The following is a 24,664-nucleotide window of genomic DNA, read 5'->3' as shown; positions in this document are numbered from 1 at the left end:
CACAACATGGGGAATATAGCCAATATTTTATAATAACTATAGATGGAGTATAACCTTTAAAAACTGTGAATCACTTTCTTATATAATATTATACATCAATTATACGTCAATCAAAAAAAAAGGGAGGAAAAGTTTCCAAACTTTCTCAGTTAAAAAAAAAAACAAACCCGCAGGTAGAACGTGTTATATCAAGCCTAAACTAAAAATGGCTTCCAATCTGTAAAAGATGCCAACAAATACTGCATATGTCTCCTAATGTACACGGTAAGGGTTTTCCAAAACAAATTCTATCCTCTTTAGCAACTTCTACTTTGTTATTTCTAAATGTTAAGTGTCACCTAAATCTTCCTCCCTGCTCATTTATACTGCCACCCCCACTGCCCTCCAATCTGGGGAACTGCAGATGAAGCAGGCCTTTTGTTTCTGACACCATCCCCAGGGGCACACACACATCTTATAGGTCTCCTCAAGAGAGGCGTTTGCTATTTAATCCATTTGCTAATAAAATGAACCTGGAAGGTTCCCTGACAGAGGAAGCTTGAAGCACGTGCAGAATATACACACTGGATTTATCATCAGGAAGCATTTGCCAAAGGCCACTGAGCGCATGCTTTTCCACACTGATCAGAGATGGCAGGGGAGGAAGTGAAGGGTGGTGCCACTAGGCAGGACACCCAGGTCTAATGACACACCTGGCCTGCCTCCTTCCAGGTGCTCAGCCAACCAGAACTCCTCAGTGCCCCAGGGTATGACTGGGAAAATTCCTCACCTGCCACATTTGAACCAAGCCACCGCACAACCTAAACCACATGGCAAACCAGGCAGCAGAAAGGCCTACATAAGGCCTGGAAATGTTCCAGTCTGAAACACAGGTTAGGAGGGTCACCCTATTGTTACTACCTGGTTAGTTCCCTCAGACAGAATCCATACTGGAGAACTGGGTCCAGGACAGCAGCCCCGCCTTGCAGACCAAGCAGAAGCTGTGTGCTATCACACTGAGTAGGGCCTCTCCAGAACACCACACAGGGCTTATTTCCCAGCAAACTAGTCAGCCAGAGACCATTTGGTTTCAATTAACAGAAACCCACTCCCACTAACCTAAGGAAAAAAAAAAAAAAAAAGGTAGGGGAACGTGGGTTCATTATAAGGTCAAGGGGTCTATCAGATGACCCCGAATCAGGAACTGCAGCCAGCCCTCATGGGAAATGGAAACCAGGAAATGGAAAACCATCCGGAAATGAGACTATTCCCAAGGTCTCTCATGTCCTCCTCTGCACAACAGCTTTGTTCTCTTCTCTCTGCAAAGCAGTTTTAATTCTATGCTTCTGTGTACCCATGGGTCAAACATCTGCTCCCCAGTTAGCTTCTCCCTGAACTGTAGGGTGAGCATCGAAGACCCACTAGGATTGCTGTCTCAATCCCAAAAGATTCAGGAGAGAGAGCTCAACTCAGCTTGGATCAGACGGCCCCCTTTGATCCAAACATCAGAGAGAAGGTGGGTAAGTTGGTCTAACTATAGAGGATATCTACCTGACTGGCACAATTACAAAAAATGACAATATAAATGACAACAGCTTAATGAACTCTGACCTTTTTTAAAGCCACAAGGTTTCCAAAGGTACCATCTTGTCTTCTTATCATCACTCCAAGGAAGCACAGCTGTACAGCCAGATCCTCAAATAACAGATAAATGTCTTCTTTGTAGTTTGCCTGTTGGTTGCTTGGGTCGGAGAAAAAAAGCACTTTGTTGTTATCAAATAGGAATTTATTTCTGGTTCCTCCTTTCCTCTTTACAGGAGGGTTCTCGGCAGGAATCTTGCCTGGAAACAGGCAGAACCCAGCCAGTACACAAAAATGTCCTTGAATCACGAATGCAGAGGTAGGGGAGAGACACAGTCATGGTAGAGAAATACACACACAGAACTAAAGCCCTCTGGGGCAGGCATACTGAAAATAATTCTCCATAGGAAGAATCTGTTCAGTGTAAAGGTTAAGCAAGGCTCCTTCCTTCCTTACAAAAGCGTCTGGGTTTTTCATAAAGTAGACCCAAAGAGTCCATCAGTGGGGGGTCTACTTCACCTAGGGCAACAATCACATTCCTCCCAGATCATGGGCTGCTCTGTGTGGTTGCTAATAAGATAATCTGTTACAGGAGGCTTACAAATCCATTTACATTGATTTTAATTAATGAATCAATCCCTGAGCCTGAACAACTTGGTCCAGAGAGGGTAAGCAATTCAAGATTCAATCTGCACTCCCAGCCTGAAAGCTACATTAAAAAGAAATTAACTCTCAGATCAATGCAGGACAAATAAAAATAATTGGGTTTGTATCTCTTACAACATAAGAAAAAATCTCTTCCAAGTTTAGACAGTTACTCTTCACACATTAATAAGGGGAATATATTTTCAGTGATTTCCTAACAAACTCACCTAGGACTAACAGGTTTTTTTGGACAAGCCTGAAATCTGGAAAACCAAAGTCAGATATTATGACTCTCAGTCCAACCTCTGAAATGAAGATGAGTCCAATTTTCTCAAAAACTCATCAGAACCTCTCAGCTCAGACTGAAGTTGAATAGAGAGTTACCCAAACACAAAATACAAACGACAAGTAAGAACAAAGTGGCACCCACCAGCCTGGCTGTGCCCTGAATCAGCCAGGCTTCATTAAGAAGGCAGGCAAACTTTTTCATTTGCTTTTACTTTATCCTTTACAAAGGCTGAAATAGAATTTGACCTTTCTGAGCCATCACTAACTATGAATTGGAAACAAGCTCAATTTAAAAGAAGGCATCAATATGTGACTGCTCATCGGTTCATTTTTCTCTTCTGTTTCCTCATCTTTTTCACAGGGTTTGTCTACCCACTCTATTTTTAGACTCCTATCAGAACTTCCAATGACTCCATGTAAACCTAGTGGAAAAAAGTCTAGTTTCAGTCCCACTTTCTCAAATCCCCCAGCTGGCCAACACCAATTAGCATCGGAGAAGAACATTAGAGTTAATAACTGAAAACGTATCACACTCAATTTTAATTTTTTTTAAGATGGAAAAAGTTCATAAACTCACCAGCAAACCGTAAAGCAGCAGAGAGACACCAGCCTGAGTCTGCCCCCACTTATGAAGGCAAACAAGGGGGGTGCTGCTCATAAAAGAGAATAAATACATACAGGGTGTGGAGACCCATGACTTTGGGAGGCAGCATTTCACGTTTCTCCCTCACTCTTTACAATATTTAATAAAAGAGTTATCAAATTGATTTTGAAGTCAGTAAGACTGGCCTGAAACACTGCAAAAGGAATTAAAAAAAAAAAAGACCCTGTACATAAGGAAGTAAACTGCAAGAAAAAGCAAGAGCAAGAGAGCCAGGCCAGAGCTCGGGCGGGCTGGCACTCGTGTGTTTTCCTCTCCCTCCCTCCATCCCTCCCTCCCTCCTTCCCTTTCTTTCTCTCTCTCCCTCCTCTGTCTCCCGACTAGGCGAGCAAAACAAAAGACGTTGATACTTCAGCTATGCATATGGACTCCAGAGCTTTCTGCCCCTAATGTCTGCTTGCATGCCCTCAAGTTTTAGGATTCACTGGACACTTAACTAAAGCTCCCTGAAACATTTCCTGTGCATTTCTGGGGGCACCTCAGTGGACCCAGCCAGCTGCCTTTCCTGGCTGAGTTGCGCAGGGCAGGGTATGCCAATGCAGCCTGACATTCAGAGCAAGACCACAAATTATAAACAGTTTCAGTAAATTGACTTGAGTGTCTTTGTTCCTCAGACATACATCTTTCTACCACTTACAAAGGCAGGCAGCAGAACCTAACCACCAATGCGACTATAGCCAGGACTGGGAAAGGAAGTTATTGAAGCCTGGATTTCCTGCTTTTGCTTGTAGCCAAGAACTATGAGGCTTGTAGTGGTTTCAGGAACTGACTCATCTAATGATTCATGGATAAGATACTGCTTTTAATACGTTTCTGACCCTAAGACTCAGGAACTTGAAAACCAATCTGAACCTATGCTTCACTCTTATTTGCAAATGACTATTCACAGCAAAATAAACAGGAGGACAATGGTTAATGAAACGATGAAAACATCACACCAAGGGCAGGAAAAGCAGAATGTGGACGCCACATTTGAAGCCATGATCAAAAGCCTAATCTGTGGGCTGTGACTTGATAGCATCCAAACTTCCCAAAAGTGAATAACAGGTGGGATGAGGTTTATTTTTAGATATCATTCCCCTAGATGTAAAAATAGATTTAGCACAGCAATATTTTAATTCAGGCGCATCTGGGGTTGTGACTCTAAATACCCAAGATGGAAAGCAGCATGTAGCTCTAAATTTAACTGCTACAGTTGCAAACCAGGGAGAGTTCAGGGTTAGCTGACCAATGAGTAATGGGTAATAAAGGACTCATGGTGGAACTCACTCTCTTAAATCATCCTCTACAGGAAGACTGCAGTTCAGTATTTCCACCCATCCTCTGACCAGTCTTCTCTTTCCCCCCTCCACACACACACACACACACACACACACACACACACACACACACACACACAGGCACATCAGTCCTGAAAAGCAAAACTCTCTAAAAGTAGAGTCAGAAGCTGGCACCTCTAGCTGCGCTCTGTGACGGCCCCATAGATTCATTCATCATCAAGAAAGCCCACTAGCGAAAAGTTTTCAAGCCTCCCTGGCCCACCAATCCTTGGGTTTTCCCTGCCCCTCCCCCTAGGGGCATTAAGAACAGGACCAGTTTCAGGGGTGGCTTTCAAACCGTTTACAGGTTTCAACACCAGTCCAGTCACACAGAGGGAAGGGGGAAAAGAAGACAAAAATGGCGGGGGGGGGGAGGGGGGCCATGGGGGATGGAAGAAGCAGTAAGACCAGTTGACCAGGCAAGGCCAAAGTGCAAGGGCTGCCTGGCAGGCGCTGCCCAGCTGGGCTCCTCCAACAGATTTACTGACATGACGTCAGTGGCTCCAGTCCAGCTTTTCTTTGGTAGCTTTTACCACTTGCCTCCCCTGTGTTAGGGAGCCACAGGACCATAAAGAAAATTCCCGTTGTGAAACGAGTTTAACCTCGGGGCACAGAGGCCCGCCTGTAAATTATAGGCCTCCTCACCCTCTCTCTGTGCCCCTGGAGGAAGGGGAAGGGAATAAACCCCTACTCTACTGTACTTTCCTTAACACAGAGGAACCATTAAATGAAGCTTGCTGCCTTTAAAAAAAAAAAGGGGGGGGGGGCGGTGGGAAGGGGTGTGGTGCGGATATTAAATGAGTATACAAAGTTTCACAGGACAGAATGCTGGTTAATTTCTCAGGGATGTCATGAATGATGATAATTTCAGTACTACTCACTCATTCTGTTGTGAGGCTGTGTTGGCTGGACTGTGAACGCATACGGCTTTGTTTCACCAACAAAACAAAAAAGTATTACTGAAACTGAAACTCCAGGCCTGAATGGAACCTCTGAAGAGAGCACTGTAGATGTATTTAAAATGAGATTTTCTTTTGGCCTAAGTGCATATTCTGTGATGCACCAACATGGGCATCAAACAATTTCCAAAAAGCAAAGACAGAAATTACTAAAAATAAGTCTAATAGGAGACTCATTAAACAAAAAACACTCATTTTAGACTTAAAGGCTTACTATTGTATTCCCACAACAGCAGAATAGCTGTGTTCCATCTAGGACTCCAGTGCATAATGCTGCCTAAAACTACAGAGCCTTAAAATTTTTTAGCTTATAAAAATAATGTATTAGTGATAAATTCTTTAAATGAGTGAGAGATTAAATATATTCTATTTTAAACACTTTAAAAAAGAAAGGTACAAAACTTAATTCAACCAGTATTTATTCAAACACATGTGTGTAAATTGACCCCAACAATATCATCAAAATATAGCTTGCAGTCTGAATGGTTCAGAGTGGTAATAAGATAAGGAATCTCTCACCTTCTGGTTATTTAAACAAGGCGCAGAACAAACCATCAGGGAGACAGGACTGAAAGCAATGATTAAAGTCTTCTGTGAAGCCTAAATTAATGTGAGCTTTGGCCTTCAAGATGAGAGTCAAGCCATGAACTGTCCTGGGGGAATTCTTCAGTTTGGCCTTTTTCGTAAGGGAGAAAAGGACATGATGACAAGCACAAGAGTGGACATGGCAGGAGAGCCAAAGGGGCCAAACATGAGACAAGTGTGCAAGGAAAGTTTTTATCATGGACCAAAAAGTTGACATGATAGGTGGGATCCATTTCTGAGGGGGGCGAGGGGTGTGTGACAGAGACCCTACCCAAGTTGTAGCTCTGAAATAGCATTTCCCACTAAAAGAAACCAAGCTCTGCAGAAACGGTTCATTCTAAATCCAAGAATACAAAACAAGACACAGGATAGCAAGGAAGCTGCTATCAATAAGGGTCACATCAAAAGGACACAGGAGCCAAAACTCCCACTGCCCAAAGATTGTACAATTTGAGCATCAATAAGAAGAGGAAACTACACGGAATCAAAAACATCCAACAATTTTAAATCCACGATTGCATAATGATATTCAAACAAACAAAAGAAACCACATACCTGCCTTTTCTGTACAACTATATGCCAGGTTAACCAAACAATTGATGACAGAAAGTTTCTATAAGAGTATTTTGGCTAATAAATGAAGTAGGAATGAGAGGACTGGAATATGACCAGTTTACGAAGCCCATATGAAACAACAGATACAGGCAGAGATCATAAATCGGTGGCTAACACACAAAGAAAGAGACAATTGGACATCACGTGCCTCCTGGTGGCTTGCTAGTTATGAAATATTCCTGCCTTAAAAAACAAAAAACATTAAACCTCAAACAGACCAAGCTTCTAGGTCTAAATTCCAATTTATAGGAGATACAGAGGATAGTGGCGCATGATAAACAGCACTAAGAGAATGCAACTGCAAAATCCAGAATGAGCGAAACTGGACAAGAGAAACAGGCTTTTATAAACACATCACCCGCAAGGGGGAATAAAGGAGGGAAGAGAACTTCAAAGAGCTTTAAGAAACAGAACAACCAAAGATAACCTTTGATCTTGTTTGGACCCTGATTTAAACAAACCAACTATGGGAAAACACTGATGAGACAATCAAGGAAAACTAAAGAGCCACTAGATATTTTACATTAAGGAATTATTATTAAAATATTGGCGTGATGATATTAGTTGGTGTTTTTTAAAAAGAGTTATATTTTTAAAATACATACTAAACCTTTACAGATAAAATGGTATGACATCTGTGATTGTTTCAAAATAATCTAGTGGAAAAGGAACCAGGGATTTAGAAGAAACAAGAATGGCCACGGGGTGATGACTGTTGCTAAGTCATGATGGTCCAGGGACGTTCACTGCCCTCTACTATACTGAACTTTTCATAATAAAAATTTTGAAAATCTAAAATAAATAAAAATAAGGCACTGCTCCTGTCCCCCTCCTTCAAAAAGACAGAAAGATGCTAACAGAAGAGATACTTGGCACTCTAAGTCATGGCTACTGGGTGATGTAATCACAGCCGTAATTATAATCTGCAGATAACATTAATGAGACACTCTGCCAGGCATCGTGCTAACCCTCACTATAACCCATGAGAAAGGCACTACTATGTCCATTTTACAGGTGAGAAACTGGGGTTCAAAAAAAATAAAGAGGTTGCCCAAGGTCAAACAGGTAAGTGGAAGAAATGTATGTAATTCCACAAATTCAAAAATGTAATGAGAATCAGGATGAGTTATGTCTTTTCAAAATAGTTACCGGAAGTGCCGGTAACTCCCTAAGTCAAGAGATCCGATGCTCTCCAATGTGAAAGACAGCAGAATCAAGAAGTGGTGCTTTGCTGATGACCATTTTTGGTGAAACCTAGGAAACTGAAGGGGCAGTCTCTTTAAGATCTCAAAGTGATAAAAGCAGAGGAGAAAGGGTGAAAAAAGTGGACAGCATGTGTGTGTGTCTGTGTGGCTGTGTGTGTGTGAAAATATGAAAGCAAAAGGGAAATTGTCTGAAGAGAGAAAAACAACAGAGCAGGAAATCCAGCAAGAAGGGAAGCTGGAAAAAAGCTTAAAACTAAACCCAAAGGAGGAAGATGGAAAAGCAAATAAATGAGCTCCTGTCAGACTGGTCCATTCTGGTTAGGACAAAACCCTCAGGATCTTGGACAGAGAACCGGAGGACAGAGGAAGCAGGAGACTTCAGAATGGGTTGGGGCAACCAATGGAGAAGCTCACTGTGGGCCATTCGCCATATTCCATCATATTTTACTTATCCTTTTTATTTTCATTTTTCAGATAAGGAGACAGAGGCCCAGAGAGATTAAATAATTTTCCCCAAGACCTCTCAGCCAATAAGCAGAACTGGGACTGGAACCTGGGTCTGAGTTCAAAGCCATGCTTTTATATTTGCTTAATATATATAGCACGAGAGAGATCTACACAACGTTAGGGCAACACCAAAATGGCCAACAGCAGAGGTACCCAAAAGGCACTGGGAAATATATGACAACTCTTAAGAAGGGGGCAAACCAGGACAGGGAAGGAGGGGAAGACAGGAGCACAAGTCCTAGAAACTGGCCATCAGTGCCCCAACCCCTTTTGGCCCAGAGTCAGCAGAATTAGGTGAACAAGAGTAAGACAGTATCAACTATCCCACAACCTTCCACTAAAGACCAACCATGACATCAAAGATGGGTAGCAACCCCATTAGCAATCCCATTTCAAAGTCCCTGCCTGTCTATTTCAGAGACCTGATTATTAAGGGCTCTGAAGAAAGCAGTTAACTCTCTTTTCCCTTCTGCCCCTGCCACTGTCCATCACACATCACTGCCTAAATCATATTTTCCAGCTGGTCACCTGGGTGGGGAGGGGAGAAATTCACCCCATCTCCCTTGTTCCCAAGTACTCCCAAAGGTCATCTTCCTAAAAACCCTACCCCCAACATGAAGGCATTTCCATATCCAGGCCTTCAGGGTGGTAGAGGGGGCTAACTTACTCTGCCTGCAGGCCAACAAGAGCACATTCCAAAGGAAAACCAGATAAACTGGCAGGTCCAGTTCCAGGCTTCCAAACCAGATCAGCTTCTTGCCAGAGCCCCCAACACACCTATAGAGCAGTTTAGATCAACCCAGCCCCCAGAGAGCCTCTCATTTTCATATAACCAGTCTGAGAGGTGAGGCGTTCTGGGTCCCCACAGTCTTTGAAGACTGACACCAAAGGGGAGAGGTGAATCTTGCCCCCCCTCTCAAGAAGATGAACGACTAGGGTGGGGCAGTTCCCCTAGGAAAGGCTTGAGTGGGTCACACCTAACATCTTAGGACCTTAGCCACAGGTTTGTTTTGAAAATAGAGTAAAATGGGCCACCAAGAACACAAAACAAAATAAAGTGTTAAGTAGTCTGCCTTTTCTGCACAAATACACCAAAAGAGGGGAAGTGTACCTTTGTTTCAATGTCACAATCTAAACACCATTCAAATGCCACAGGTGACTTAATATGCAGTCTTTTTTAGCCTGGCAGCCGTGAAGTCACACAGATCTAGGAATTGGCTTCAAATTTTGGTCCCCATTGCACTGGCTGTGTGACCTTGGGCAGGTTACTAAACCTCTCTGAGATTCACTTTCTTCAACCACAAATAAAGCTCTCAGGTTTAAATTAAGGTAATGCTGAAGAATGGGGCTTAAGACAGAACCTGGCCTGTCAGCCTTCCTTTCTTATCCAAATTCTCCCAGGGTGGCCTGGGAATTAGCACAACTGAGAGAAGAGTTATGGAATAGACTCAGCAGTACTGCTCCTCCTCCATAAAACCCGCTTTGGGAAGGGAGTGTGGGGTTGTGGACGGGGATGACTCAGATAACAACACTGCTCCAGGACCTTTCGGCCTAAGGCTCTCACATTTTCTCTTTAATCTAAAGCTCGGCTCAAAAGCAGCCTGGATCATCTTCCCAGAAAGGGAAAGCAAAGATTTTCAAGTGACTTGCCCAAGGTCACAGGGAGAGCCAAGACCAAGGGCTATCCAACCCACACAGCTGGAAGTGGAGGGACCAAGATCCCAGCCCTGGGAAGACCCTCAAATGCCTTCTCCCAGTGAACCACCCCAACAAGGAAACAGTTCTCCCAATTCTCAACAGCAAAGGCCAGAAGCCATTCTTTCAAACTGAACACCTGCCCAGGTTACTGCCTAAAGCACATGATAAAATAACTAAATGAATAGTGTTGTTAAAAGAATCACCTGGAATTGAGCAGTGTCATTACAATTATTTTTGGTTTTAGGCAAAGTACTACAATTTCTTAAAAATTTCTAAGATTCCACTCCATTTTCCCTCTGTATCCACAGGTTCCAAATCCGCATTCAACCAACCTCGAATCGAAAATATTTGAGTAAAAAAAAAAATTCCAGGAAGTTCAAAAAAAACAAAACTTGAATATGCCACAAGCTGGTAACTATTTACATTTAGTATTTACACCATATTTACAACTATTCACATGGCATTTACATTGTATTAGGTATTATAAGTAATCTATACAGATAATTTAAAGTATACTGGAGGATGTGTGTAGGTTATATACAAATACTACACCATTTACATAAGGGACTTGAGCATCCGAGGATTTTGGTATCTGCAGAGGTCCTGGAACCAATCCCCTGTGGATACCTGGTCCAATGTATTTCGGCACATCATAGGACGTCATTACAGTCTCCCAAACAACAAAGATAAGCAAAGTTTGAAACTAAGAACGTCAAGAGCGCCAAGACTACAGGTTTTAAAATCTGTAATCCGAAATCCCCAAATTTCACACAGTACAAAGCTTTCAGAATTCCACTGGGAAAAACTTCTAAATTGAACTTTGCAAGTCCCAAAGGAAATGAACCAGTGCTGAATCATTCCCATGAATGATGAGACACTGTATTGTTTTTTTAATTCGTTATGAATTGATCCACAGAATAGCAGAGGGTTTGAAACAATTTGGTTGAAACTAGCACAGGTTTATAGGAAAAGTTGTTCTCTGAAACTCCCCTCTATTGAAGCTCAGAAACAGCCTGGGACGCTCCAAGAATAACACTGTTATGAGCTCAATATCAGGGCACCTCAAAAGACTCCTGCTTGAGATTTTTCTCTCTATTCTGCTTAATTAAAGGGAGTCAGCCAGTTTCCTCAACAGTTCCTATTCGTAGGATGACCATATCACTTATCTTGCAAACTGGGACATTTTGACAGTAAAAGAGGGCGCGATTAAGGGCTGCGCCACAAGCAGCCCAAACCAGGACTGCACCAGGCCAGAAGTTACACAGCCACAAGGAATGGTAGAGAACAATCCTTTAGAAATACAAGTGGATAAAAACTACCACAAACAGTTATTATGAGGAAGACAGTGCGCATCTGGTAGGAGGACCCAGCAATAAATTAAAAGTTAAAATTAAGAAAAAAATGGGCAGGGGGGAGGGAGACGCAAGAGGGAGGGGATATGGGGATATATGTATATGTATAGCTGATTCACATTGTTATACAGCAGAAACTAACATACCATCGTGAAGCAATTATACTCCAATAAAGATGTTTAAAAAAAAGAAAAAAGAAGGAAATGGGCAGTGTAGAACCTGAAATTCGACGTATAAATTAACCTATGCTGGGTTCAACTTTTCCCCATCTTAAATCAACTTAAATCAGATTCGATACTTAACTTGTGGCCTCACGTGCCTTCCAGGTCTCTCTCCCTCGTGATCTCCTAGTTTATTTATCTTTTATGATTTAGTTCACAGGCTGTTTAAACTGTAAGCCATACGGGCAGTTAACATGGTCAACGTTTATCATTAAGGAGAAAGTCATCCCACATTACTGAAGTTATTCTTTCTTAAGTAAAAAAACCTTCCACTGTAGATACTTCTAATGGATACCTTTAGGCTCCGCACTAAAACCAGTCAACTAGCAGAGATGTAAACTCTTATTACTAGGTCACTGCTCTGAATATCAATCTTAAATCATTTGGCCAGCAAAACAAATGTACTCACCGTGTGAGGAGTGCTGGGAGTACCATGCTTCATCTTTTTCTATGAGATAAAATTCACATACCCTTTTAAAAGTATAATTCAGTGACTTTTAGTAGATTCACAGGTTGTAAACCATTTTTTTTTAAATCTACCTTTCTCCCCTCTTCAACTATCAGTCTGCCTGCCTCTAAAAGCCTTTATTTCCCAACTAGTCTACTCCCCTCTCTTAACAATTTTTAACCTCAATTTTTAATTTAAACTAGGAAACCAGATTAACACACAGTTCTATATACCCTGGTTAAGAAGACGTGAGCAAAAATGCAGGTGTTCCTCAGCCCAGGCTCACACAAAGCAGTCTTAACTGCTCAAACCAGTCACTGGGAGTGGCCCCGCTCTGAAAACACGGGGACGTGGACACACCCTGAAGCGTTCCTGGGTGTCAAGTGGGGCAAGACCAGCTTAGGGCCTCTGGCTTTGAAAACACAGGTTTCTACCCACCAGCTTCCAGAAAGGATTCAGCTCATCTACCCAGGAAGTACCTCAGTACTAACCCAACTTAAGACAGTCATCTTGGACTAACAAACATTCTCTTAAAATATGCAAATATACTGGCAGAGAGATGGTCTGCCATTCACACTGAGTGTGAATTATATTTAAGGCCCAGAGAAAGGAATCTGATGAGAGGGGCAGAGATTTAACTCCAGAGCTTGGAGTACTTGGAGGAACAGGATAAGTCTGACAGCAGTCACACCTGCAGCTCTAGCCTACTGAGCTAGCTCTTATCTACATATTATCACAGCCCTTCAAAGTGGGTAACACACCAGCCCATTTTCCAGATGAGGAAACTAAGGGCACAGAGAAGTTAAGCAGCCTGCCTCTAAACAGGTTAAGAGGTGCGATTAGGCCAGCAAAGGTAGGGGGAGGTACCTCTCTGCCTCTTGTTCTCTCACACCCAGAGTTGATGCCCTCAGAACTCCAGCAGGGATTCCTCAATAATGGCTTTACCAACAGGTCCAGGGCCTTGAGCATAGCTTCTCTATGAAAAGATGAGTTCCATACAACCACCTTGGAAAAGAACTTTCAGAACCCAATCCCAAAGCTGGGAGAGTGGCTTCCAAGAAAGAACCTAAGGAAGACATTTCCTTTCGAGTGGATATAGGTGCACCATGCTACCCATCTTCGGAAGCATTCCCATTTAACTGGTACTACCATTTGGCACGGAATGACCTCAGATATTGCGTATTTACGGATGGATTTCCTCTACTTTATGAATCAGGGAAGCGTGGTTCAAAGAGATAAATGGTCTAGGACTTTATGGGATGCCTCACCTCTCCTGGATTTCATCATTCGCCTGAGACCATAAGTCTGGCTCTTCTTAGCAACTGCTTCAGCCTCGGGTGTTCTTCGAGAGTCAACGTCCAGGCTGACCTGGCAGGAAATCCAGGGAGACCTGGTGTACAAGACAGCACATGAAGCTGCTGTTTGCTGAGCATGTATTATGTGTCGGGCACACAGGAGGCATTCTATTAAAATGTACAGATGGGGTCACCGAGGCTCAGAGAGGAAGTCATTTGTCCAAGGGTACAGAACAAGTGTGGCTGAGCCAAGAGTCCCACTGAGGTGTGTCCGACTCCAAACCTGTGCTTTTAAACCTACGTTATTATCCTGCCTTTTTCCAAACCAGAATCAGGAAGCTTCCAGCTCCCCACAACCAGTCCCCTCCCTCCCTTTTGCTTCTTTCATTAACTGTTCATAGCCAAGTTTTAGATCTATACCGGCTCACGACTGGCAATGAAACTTCTTTATTAGTATTTTAGGGTTGAGTTCATTACTCTGGAGAGTATTTCGGGGGTGGGGGAGATGTTTGTTTATTTAACAACTTAGTCCCACTCTAATCCCAAAACGGCATCTGGCAAAAAAAATTAAAAAAAACCACTTTCCCTTCAAGGCCCAATTCCAACATCACTTCCTCTACAAAGGTGTCCTTAGTCCCCACCACTGGGCAACACAACTCTTTGGATATATCATGAGCACTTACCCCACTGGATTTTTTTTTTTCCCTTTATTCTGATATTACCTAAGAAAATGTATGTTCCTGAAAACTACAAATGTGTAAAAATGAAAGCCCCTCCCCTTCCCAATCCACTCCCTCAAAGCAACTCGTCAATGATGTATAATCTCCCAGATCCTTTTGGAAAGAGATGCAAACATGTTTCATCAACATTTCATCAACTCTAAGACACCAGTGATTGTTAAATGCAGTATGATTTTATTTCTAAGAAATACTGTTGCGAAACACATTGCCAGAGCACGGCCTTATCACTTAGAAACTGTATTTTATAAATATTGAAACTTTATCATATGGCAATCTTATGCAGATATAAAAAGGAAACTATATAAGCAAACAAAAGTGGGTAAGATACACTAAAACAACTTCTCAGAGAGATCAATATCCATGCTTTTCCACACAGTACTGCCCTCTGTGTCAATAAGAGCACTGGCGACATCAAATACATTCTTAGGAACGCTTGGCGACTGACTCTGGAATTTTCTTCCTCTCCACTGCATTTGTTCTGCAGGCTGTGATGAGTGTATGCAACCACAACATGGGTCATGACCACCACCTGGCCAGCCATGATTGCAGGGCACATCCTAATTTCAAAATGTTCAAATGTGGGGGAAAAAAACTGCACCTTGGAACTCATGAAATATGAAAAACACAGCTTCCCCACTGGATTGTGATGATCTCTTTAATCTCTTCACATGCCTGTTTCCCTTGCTAAATTGGAAACTCTGCAGGGGTGTTTTACTGATGGCCATTCATTGACCACCCTTGGCTGATCACCAAATCCCTGGCACACAGGAACCCCTGCAAATGTTTCAATGTAACAGTTCTATGCAAAACTGGGAGCCCCTAGATTTCAAAGTGCCTAAGGTGGAAGGAAGAGAGAAGAAAGGAAAGAATAAAAAGCCGAGTATGGTTTATCAGCAGCAAAACCATGCTCATCTCTGGGATGCTGTCACGATCACCCTTCCTATGCCCTCACTCTGCAATATCAAGGTGCACCACGTGAGACCCTCTGTGAAGATCCCCACTACTCAAAAATGAAAACTACCTCTGTAAACAGCCAGGCAGGAATTAGTCCTCAAACCCCTTGCCAGGGAGCCTGAGGCTCACCTCCATAATCACATCTGGAAACAACTGCTACCTTCCCAAGGGGTAACAGATGTGTGCTGAGCATGGAGAAGGCGGTTCTGCTCATTGTATTGCTTCTCCTGCGCATTTTTGTGTAGCCGTATCTTTAAAACCAACCAAAAAGATCTTAGTGAATTCCATAGAGATTCAGTATATGCTCCTAGGTACATCACCTCACAGATACAGGAAAAATCCCATTTAGAGTTAGGAGGCAAATTTAGCCTGATTCCATCTGAGGATAAAAGTTAGAATACCTAGAGTAATAATTCCCAATCAGAGGTGGACACCACTCTGGGGTCTCTTAGAAATACAGAAACACTGCACCTATCCCAGCCCTCCTAAGGCTCCAGGGCTGATACCCAGTCTGCGGAAAGCTCCATGGAGGCTGTGATGCACATGCTCAGGCGGGAATCACTGGTGAGCCAGAGACTCCCTAGGACAGGCGTGGAAAGAGGCTGCCCTGGGTCTGAGTCAGAACCATCCTGCATTAGCCATGTAAACAGATCTGTGCAGCAAGAATTAGAAACCCCAAACTCAAAAGGTGGGAGGCCTGGAAAGGAGACTGAAAGTGTGCAGAGAGGCTGGGTGGGGAAAGGGACAGACAGTCTTACCCTGGCTTCCCCAGTGCCTGGCACACATCAGGGACACAAATGTTTGCTGAATGAGATTCACATGGCTGATAAGCACATGGGCATGCACATCATGAAATTTCCACTAATCCACCTACTATGTGCAGAATCCCTGAAATGGCCCTAGCAACTCAAGGCAGGAGTCCCCCGGTCGATTCACCAGTGGCAGAGATTTTAGTTTTGCTTCAGCTTCACTGAACATCTGAGTAGAGATGTTCTAGAAGCATTTCCCTCTTTAAGAATTCCTAGTCATAAAGGAAGCTGCTTTTTGCCTCCGAATCACAGATAATACTTCCTCTGATTTTCAGTTACATAGATATTAATCATTTTTGCACTTGATGAAAGGTGGAAGAAAATTAGGGAGGTATTTTTAATGCACAACAAAACTAGAAACATTCTGTCAAAATAAGAACCATATTGGTCTTATCCTCCCAGTATTTAGAACAAAAGCAAATTTTGAATTATGGGAATTTCTTGGCTCTGCCAGTATGAAACGCTATTAAATAGCTTGTTTTCTGTTTTTCTGTCAATGGAAATACCTGATGAGGTCTTCTAAGCATTCCAGATTTCAAGACGGGGTTGAAGGTTCCCTCAGCTGATGTAGCTCTTTCTAACTCTTACCAACCACCATTGTCTCCCAAAAGCTTTGAAATGAAAAGGCAGCGAAGGAGAAAGGGCTGAAAGAGATTCCACCAAAGGAAGCATAGGCTTACAGAGGTTTCAATGGTTTCGGAATCAGCCCCCAAGATACCCCCAGCCACGGTGATGGGTGATCTGAAAATGAAGCATATCAAAACGCTATTGATGAGCTAAATTACCAGACAGCTTATCTGAGGCCCACATCCGCCATATGGTGCCCCAACTTCTGCCGCCTGTTGCTGCCACAACAATAGGCACGCCTACCCAGAAAGCACCATCGGACAGAAACCCAGCAGCAGCGGCATGTGGGGCGGCTACTGTGTTTACATTTTATTTTGTGCTATTAGCTGTGAGCCTCCCCCTATCCCAGGAGTGACTTGAAACACACACACATTCAATGTCAAAGACCTGTGTTACCTGCAGGACACATGCGAGCACGCCGCATGTGCGCACGTGTGTGGGTATACATCAGGTGAACAGAGAGAAAACCAGATGTCAACTTCAGAAACGGAGCTGTCTGGTTGGGGGGAGGGAGAGCCAGGCCAGCTCCCAGCTAGAGCTGCAAGCAGACAATGCGCTTTTCTCAAAACACTCGGGCAGGCGGGCCTCGGGGAGTGGCTATTTAAAACACTTGGCTCCTTTTATTTCACCACCAGGGAAGTGAATTCGACTCTTAAGTGCCAGAGCAAATGAAGTCATTTGGTTTCCGCGGGCAGAAGTCTGCATTTTAGCAGAAGTCAGACTGGACGAAAGTCGGAAGGTCCAGCTGAAGATGTTCTTTCTTCCAATTAAAACTGATTCCACAGAGGATTTGGCGCCTGGGCTTCATTAACTTTTTCTTTTTCTTTTTTTTTTTGAAAAGACACTAAGGTCATAGAAAATGTAAAGGACACTGGAATGAATGCTGTCAAAGATGACTCCCTTTACAAAATGCCATTAAGTATGACCACATAAGGATATCACCTTCTAAAGTCTTGGGTGGTATAAAAGATTAACAGTGATTTTTGGCAAATGAATTCATAAGATTTCTGCATTTCTTTCTTTCTACTCTCTCAAAACAGGTTCCTATCTTTGCAGAGATTATATCATTGATGGTAACAGAATATCTATTTAGTTTACTATCAGGGAAAAGACACTGGTTTTCAAAGAGAACTCAACAACACATAGCATCTGGTTATGAAAAAAAGCACAAGATGCAGGTTTGGATACAGTACAAAGCAAAAAAAAAAAAGCCTCTTTCCTAATATTCAGATCTAATTAACTATTACAGAAAGCCACTCATTTCATCCCCCCAATTAACCACACCTAAGCAGACAACATTCTTGGATGAACTTTTCAAATTTTCTTAAACATTCTCAGTTAAAATAAAAAAAAAAAAAAAACCTCCTTTCAAGTTAAATTGAGATTGCACTTGAACTCCATCCAAGAGCGGAGCTGAACTGAATTATGATAATTAGAAAGCTGTGCTTATAAAAAAGCAGCACAGTTCATGCATTTTTTTTAAAAGTTCATGCCAGAGAATATAAGTTCAATATGTTCTCACATAATTAACATTTCCCACCATTAACAGCAGTTTTTCAGTTTATATGTAAAAACAACAGCACTCGCCATTGTTGTATCTACCCCCGCCAATAATGTTTCAGTCACTTTACACGTACATCTAAACCTGTCAGATGCCTCAAAGCAACCAGAATTTCCCAATGGAGACAATGGTGGTGCTTAACTTGTTCATCAATAAACTGGCTTTTTCTTTTAAACCCCTTTTCCAATGCTGGGCCCTGCTCCTCATACTAAAACCATTAATGAAATCCTAGGACACAGCCTTAAAAACTAATGTGAAAAGGGCAGGAAGTATTGCATCAGGATAGTTAATACTGGGGGGTTAGTGGCAATACAGCCAGGATAGAGCCTTCCTCCCTGGGCCTGCCACAAAAGTAGAAAAGACGGCCTCTTAGGAACTCCCCCCACCCCTTATCCAATCAGAAGAGAGACCAGTGGTTTCACAGTTAGCCAGGCAGGACTCCCAGACTATGGAAAGTATTTTCAGAGAATCCTCCCAACCATGCAAAAAGCCAGTGGACAAAAGGAGAACTTAAGAGCTGAAAGCGACCCACCCAGTAAGAAACACTCCTGAAAACCCATTTGCTTTGACTAAAATAAATACACATTTCAAAATTCTCTTATGCTGCACCACTACAAAGCCCGAATGTATCTGAAGAAATGGTTGGATTTCCACTGTGAGTTCAAACAAGGGAGAGTGTTGAGGAAGCTTATGATGACAATCTTACACATTGAAAATTCTCAACTGCCCACAGCTTTGAAACAAATTATAAAAACCCATGCAGAAACACTCCAAATGGGCTTCCCTGGTGGCACAGTGGTTAAGAATCCACGGGACAATGCAGGGGACATGGGTTCAAGCCCTGGTCCAGGAAGATCCCACATGCCGTGGAGCAACTAAGCCCATGTGCCAAAACTACTGAGCCTGCGCTCTAGAGCCAATGAGCCACAACTACTGAGCCCACGTGCTGCAACTACTGAGCCCGCGCGCCTGGAGCCCGTGCTCCGCAACAAGAGTAGCCACTGCAATGAGAAGCCCGCGCACCGCAACGGAGAGTAGCCCCGCTCCCCACAACTAGAGAAAGCCCGCGCGCAGCAACAAAGACCCAACACAGCCAAAAAATAAATAAAAAACAAAACAAAACAAAACAAAACACTCCAAGTATTTAGATCCAAATATTCTAGCATCCCACAAACTACCCCAGAAGAGGGAAGGCCCCAAACTTCCCTGATTTCAGTATTCAGTAATTGCGATACAAGGGGGTTGAAATTTGTATTTGTCAAAAAGCCCAACCCTGAAACATTAAGTGCTTAGGATGGACCTGAATTACTTGATTTTATCACCTTCGTGAACAAGAAAATAAAATATATCACTGATACTGTTCAAACATGACTTGGGATCTAACTTAAACACCACAGTGTAATCTGTGGCTTCTACAGATAAAATAAGAAAAAGCGCCACGCAGCTGTAAGAGATTACTCCAGTCATCGGTCAGTCCCCAATAGCCCAGCAGCACAGCCTGAGTCTGTCAAAGCTTACAATATACTTTTCTTGCCGAGTTCAGAAGTAGGCCATTAGCGCTCTGCAGTTCCAGTCTCTGAACTCGCAAGAGGAAGCTGTAATGCCCGCATTTATCAACAGAAAGGTGGGCTCTGATTTCCTTGCAGTTCTACAGAGAAAGCTGGACACTTGCTCGGGCCAGTATTCTTCTGTCTTTGGAAAAAACCCAAAAAGTTTTATCACTAAACAGATCCAACTTCTAAGCACAGCTTTCAATCCACAATATTTTTTCTCTCCTTTCGCAATCTCTTTATTGGAAACAAGATAAAATGTCTAAAATACAAGCTTAAAAGTGTTATCTACCTACTGTCTGTATGTGAGCACGGTCATTTTACATACATGGGATCATACACACAGTTATTTGCACCAACCTTTTGAGTGATAAGACACTACAATTATCATTTGCAGGCAGTATAATTATGCTCACAATTAACACATAATAACACAAGAGATTAGAGAGAAGAGTAACCCCACAGGTGCACAAACTCTTGTCCCACCGCCATGTATGACAGGTCAATCCATTTCAGAAGCAAGAAACCTTAAAATATTGTTAACGGCACAGCTCATTCCTCCAAAGGCCTATCTAACATTTGGGATCTACATTCTCGAACTGTCGCCGTTACACATTTTTCTACTGAAAATGTGACAACAAATATGATCTAGATCCCCATGTCAACACAAGTATATTCCACCAAATTTTCCCATTAAGAAATGCCCTCTTATACTTGCTGTCCTGTATTGTCAGAGCCAGCAAAATTCAAAATTGTTTATAAATGACTGAAACTCAAGCAGCAAAACACCCGAACATTTTTTTCCGTATGACTTGCTTGTCCTTTTTCCAAAAAAAAAGTGGGGGTACCAGTGCCCAAAGTGAGTATGTGAATATAGAATTCTTTCTATATAAAGCAAAAGAGGGGGAGGGGCAGAGAAGAAGAAAGGAGGAAGCTGACTTTCCCCAGACTGCCCCCCAACCCCCTACCACCAGCAGCCCTTACATATAATTAATTTGCTGCTGGGGCCTAGGCACACAATGCACCACAATGCCAGGAAGCACCTCTTGGTGAGAAATTCAGTTCAGTCTGGCTCAAACTAAGTTAGCGTGTCCTCCTTCTTTAAATTAAATTTCATTAAGTATATGCCATGGTGAGTCCTGGTTTATGTTTTGGGAAAAGAAGAAGAAAAAAATCCTCCAATAATCTCTCTCAGGCATGTTTCCTGGATGGAGTTCTATTTGTTACTTTATAAAACATCACATAGAGGAGGAATCTACACAAAAATTCTTTCCTTTAATAGTTTTTTACTCTTACTGTCAAGGCAAAGTGTCGCACTGGTTTTATTTCAAACTTGTAAAAAGAGAGAGAGAAAGAGGAAGAAAAGAGAGAAAGAAAGAAAGAAAGAAGGAAAGAGAGAGAAGGGAGGAAGGAAGGAAGGAAGGAAAGGTAGTCTGATATTCTCCTAAAACTACAAATCAAATAATACTTAATCATTAACGTAAAAATAAAATGGTCTACATGGGCATTTTTATACCATCGGCAAGAACCAGTAATGGATGCAGCTTATCAGCTCATTCTTTTACACCAACAACAAATAAAAGAATTGTAAACTCTGTTTAAAACCTGAAACCTGAGAGTCCAACACAGAATTGCACATAGAAAGAAATACTAAACAAAAATATCTGTGACCATTTATGGGAATAGTGAGATTAGAAAAATAAGCCTTTCCCCTAAAAAACAATCAACAATTCAAAACCTCACTGTTGACAAAGGTTCAACTAATCCATTTGTCTTTCCTGAGTCACTTTGTAATTGATTCTACTATTTCCATCTAAAAAGGAAAGATTCTTACCAAAGTTGGATCTAAGTCTGGCCCTTACAAGCATTCAGATGTACTTGGGGCTCAAAGATCCTGCTATTTACAGAAGGGCACAAACCCAATAGTGAAAGGATGAAGCACTTGGCACAGCCTGAGGTCTGTTCCCCAAACCACCCCACAGTACCCTGGCAGACAAGCCCCCATGCATAAAACACCAGCCAAAATTCACTGCAAGCTTTAGAGAACAGAGCCCACTCCCTGCTCGGACAACGCAGCAGGATCACTTCCTCCTGAAGGGATCTGTCTATTCAGGTAACCACCTGCAGGCACCCAGCACACCCCAAGCATCAGACCACCTAAACTTCCAGAAACAATCAAGGAAAAAGGGTAGGGAGGAAGAAACACGTGGTTGTCCAGAACTGACAGTGTTCTACTCATTTGCAATATCTGTAGCATTTTTAATACATATATTTTTTAAACTATAATATTTTGAAATCTGATACGTTTTGCAGACCTTTCTGTGCCAGGACCTGGGCTTCCTCCAAAGCACTGTTTTTAAAACACGGCCTTTTTACATTACCCGCTCCTGGAACATCATCTGTCTCTAAGTTTCCAGTGCTTACTGAGGTCAATTTTCATTTCTGCAAATCACAGGCAGCCACTTGCTTCTGAGAAGTTAACAAGCCTCCTGAGAAATGCTGGTGGCTGGTATTTCATTGTTTCATAAATATTTTTATACAGTGACATTCAACTTTAAATAAATCTTTAAAAAGACAATTAAAAAGCAAAGAAAATTATCTGGATTTTATTTATTTTCGTGGGAGAAAAAGAAGGGAGGTGTGAGCCCCTCCATTGTTTTCAACTCATTTAAAATGTTGCTTCGGTTTAAAAAAAAATAAAAAACACATTAAAAGAAAAAGAAAAAAGGAAACTCATATAAGTTGAACTTTCTTTAAAGCGGGCCTCTGGACTTTAGAACAAAACAAATGTTGCTGCTACGAACAAAGAGCAGAAATGCACCCTGATTTTCTCCCCTCCTGGGGATCATTTCTCTTCCAATAAACAAACGAATCCCCCAGTATTTCCTACCGAAGGGAAGTTTTCCAGGGAGAGTCTCCTCCAGGGTTTGGTGGTAACAGCGACTCAGTCTTTTTTGGACACAATGTTTCTGCTGACTCCTGAAAATTTTCCACTTGAATGTGCAATGAAGCAGCGGCGGCGGCAGCAACAGTCCTGGAGAAGCGGCAAAGACGACCGTGCCTCCTTTCATCTTTGAGAAGAAGGAGCGAAACCCCGCCAGCAGCACAAGTCGGCGCAGCCCCCAGGCCGGCCTCGGGGGGCCCAGGCGCCTGGGGCGGCTGGGGAGGCGCGGTGGGGTGATCGGGCCGGCTTCGGGCTCCCTGGAGGCGCCGGCGGCTCTCCCCGCCCGCGCTCGCTCCTAACTTCTGACTTCCCCGGGAAAAACGTGGAAACTGCCCGAGGGTGTGTGCGTGTGCGCGCGGGCAGGCAGACGGGCGCGAGAGGGGGGCGCGGGGGGCGCGGCCGGCCTGGCGCCTCCAGGGCCGCCTGTTGCCGCGCGGGCTCCGCAGCGCGCGGCCCAACTTGGCGTCCCGGCAACTCCCGCGGCGGCGCCCGGCCGCTCACCTTGAAGGGGCGCGGGGAGGCGGGCGCAGGGGCCCGGCCCCGGCCCTCCGCGTGCCCGCCCGCCAGCCCGCCGCACACAAAGCAGAGTCCGGAGAGAGAGAGCGGCCCGTGCCGGACGCCGCGGGCCCCCAGCCCCCGGCGCCCCGCGCGCCCCCCGCACCCAGCATCAGCCCCGCGCGCCAACTTACCTCGGCGAAGGGAGCTGCCGCAGCGCCCGGCGAGTCCGAGGCAAACTTCGGCGCCGCTTCCCCCGCCTTCAGCTCGGAGCCCGGCTCCCGGTCCCCGGGCTGGGCCACCCCCCCCCCGCCTAGCACCGCTCCTGCCCCGGGGCCGGCTGGACGTACTGGGCTGCTGCCCGCGGCTCCGGGCAAAGGTGGACGGGGTGGGGGGGCTTCACTGCATGGCCTGTCCCCGGACGCGGCCGCCCCGAGCCCGGGCCCCGCCGCGCGGACTGGCCCGCAGGGTGGAAGCGAGTCTGCAAAGTGCTTGGTGGGCGCCCGCGGCGGGCGGCGGGGCCGCGGCGGCGGCTGCAGAGGCTCGGCTCGGCTCGGGCGGCGCGGCACGGCGCGAGCGATGCTAAGAATGTTCGGAATGAGGACAGGAATGAAATGAACGCCAGGACCGAACTCGCTCCGGAGGGGTGGGGCCTCGGTGACGTCATGCGGCCGGCCGCCCGGGGCCGGGGGCGGGGCCTGCCGCCGCCGGTGACGTCATGGGGATTCGGGGCGGGGCCGGCTCGGCCGCCTAGCCGTTGGGGCGCGCGCGGGCTCCCTCAGGAGGGGCGGCGGGGCGGAGTCTCGCGCCCACGGGGGAGCGGGGAGCGCGCGGGAGCCGCCCTGCCCCTTCCCGGCGCGGGCTCCGGGCTTTGTCCCTAGCTGGGCGGGGCGGACCGGGGGGAGGGCGCCTCGGAGGAGCCTACGCGGCGCGGAGAACTCTGGAATCCTGGGTTCCTGCCTTGGGGCGGGCGCCGAGGCCGGAGATGCGCGCGCCGCTCCTGCCCTGCCTCAGTTTCCCTGTCCCGGGACGCGGAAGCTCGGGTGGCCGCTTGGAGCGCTCCTGGACTCGGCGGAAGTCTGCAAGTGTGGGGAAGAGAAGTTTCTCTTCTGGAAATTCACGTAGTTGTTCACAAGCGCGGTGGACGCCTTCCCGGGGCCGGATTCCCAGCCTGCCATGTCTTCCCCTCTTTTTCAGTTTATAAAAAGTTCAGGGCTCTCATTCAAGTCGAAGTCAGCCCTACTGTTGGAAAGGGAAACCTTTAGCATAGCAAAGAAAGGATAATTGCGGAGTTCGTAATAATGCTGCCCTGCTAACACGGTCTCCTCCGAGTCGCTCAAGAAATCGAGTTCACTCATCCCTGCGAGTTGTAATTTTCAAAAGCAATGGGTCAGGTAAAAACTCCCTAAATTTTTAAATGCTACATCCGGCAATTTCACGCCACTCTTTTTTTGGGGGGGGCGGGGTGGAATAAACTTCATGTACACATAGAATAACTTTTACCCTACCTTTGGAGGTAGTGACGCTGAAGTGACATAGTAGACTCCGTGGGTAAATCAGAAAACAGCTGGATAAAGCTGACCCACTGTGTCAGAACTGTCTAAAATTTGGGGTAATTGTAACCGG

At 44.5% G+C, this 24,664-nt stretch overlaps 1 protein-coding gene across 9 annotated transcripts in view; it reads right to left on the bottom strand.

The window, feature by feature from the left end:
- TEAD1 (TEA domain transcription factor 1) overlaps window positions 1-23,630 on the bottom strand; it is a 264,671-nt gene extending 241,041 nt beyond the window's left edge. For 2 of the 9 annotated variants that reach the window (XM_036862668.1, XM_036862667.1), the window contains exon 1: window positions 23,233-23,362. Coding sequence is in view for 3 of the 9 variants with exons in the window: in XM_036862659.1 (XP_036718554.1) it covers window positions 1,591-1,720; window positions 12,025-12,050 (156 nt within the window). In the remaining 6 variants the exon portion in view is untranslated. Of the gene's footprint in view, window positions 1-1,590; window positions 1,721-12,024; window positions 12,064-13,331; window positions 13,454-16,884; window positions 16,905-22,489; window positions 22,605-23,232 lie in introns of those variants that run through there. The other 7 variants (XM_036862659.1, XM_036862665.1, XM_036862661.1 and 4 more) reach the window with 7 other exon arrangements.
- Between the last annotated feature and the right edge of the window lie 1,034 nt (window positions 23,631-24,664).

This window comes from Balaenoptera musculus, chromosome 8 (genome assembly GCF_009873245.2).
Source record: "Balaenoptera musculus isolate JJ_BM4_2016_0621 chromosome 8, mBalMus1.pri.v3, whole genome shotgun sequence".
Lineage (NCBI taxonomy): Eukaryota > Metazoa > Chordata > Mammalia > Artiodactyla > Balaenopteridae > Balaenoptera > Balaenoptera musculus.
Note: the sequence above shows the minus strand (reverse complement) of the source record. Positions and strands in the feature narration are given on the sequence as shown.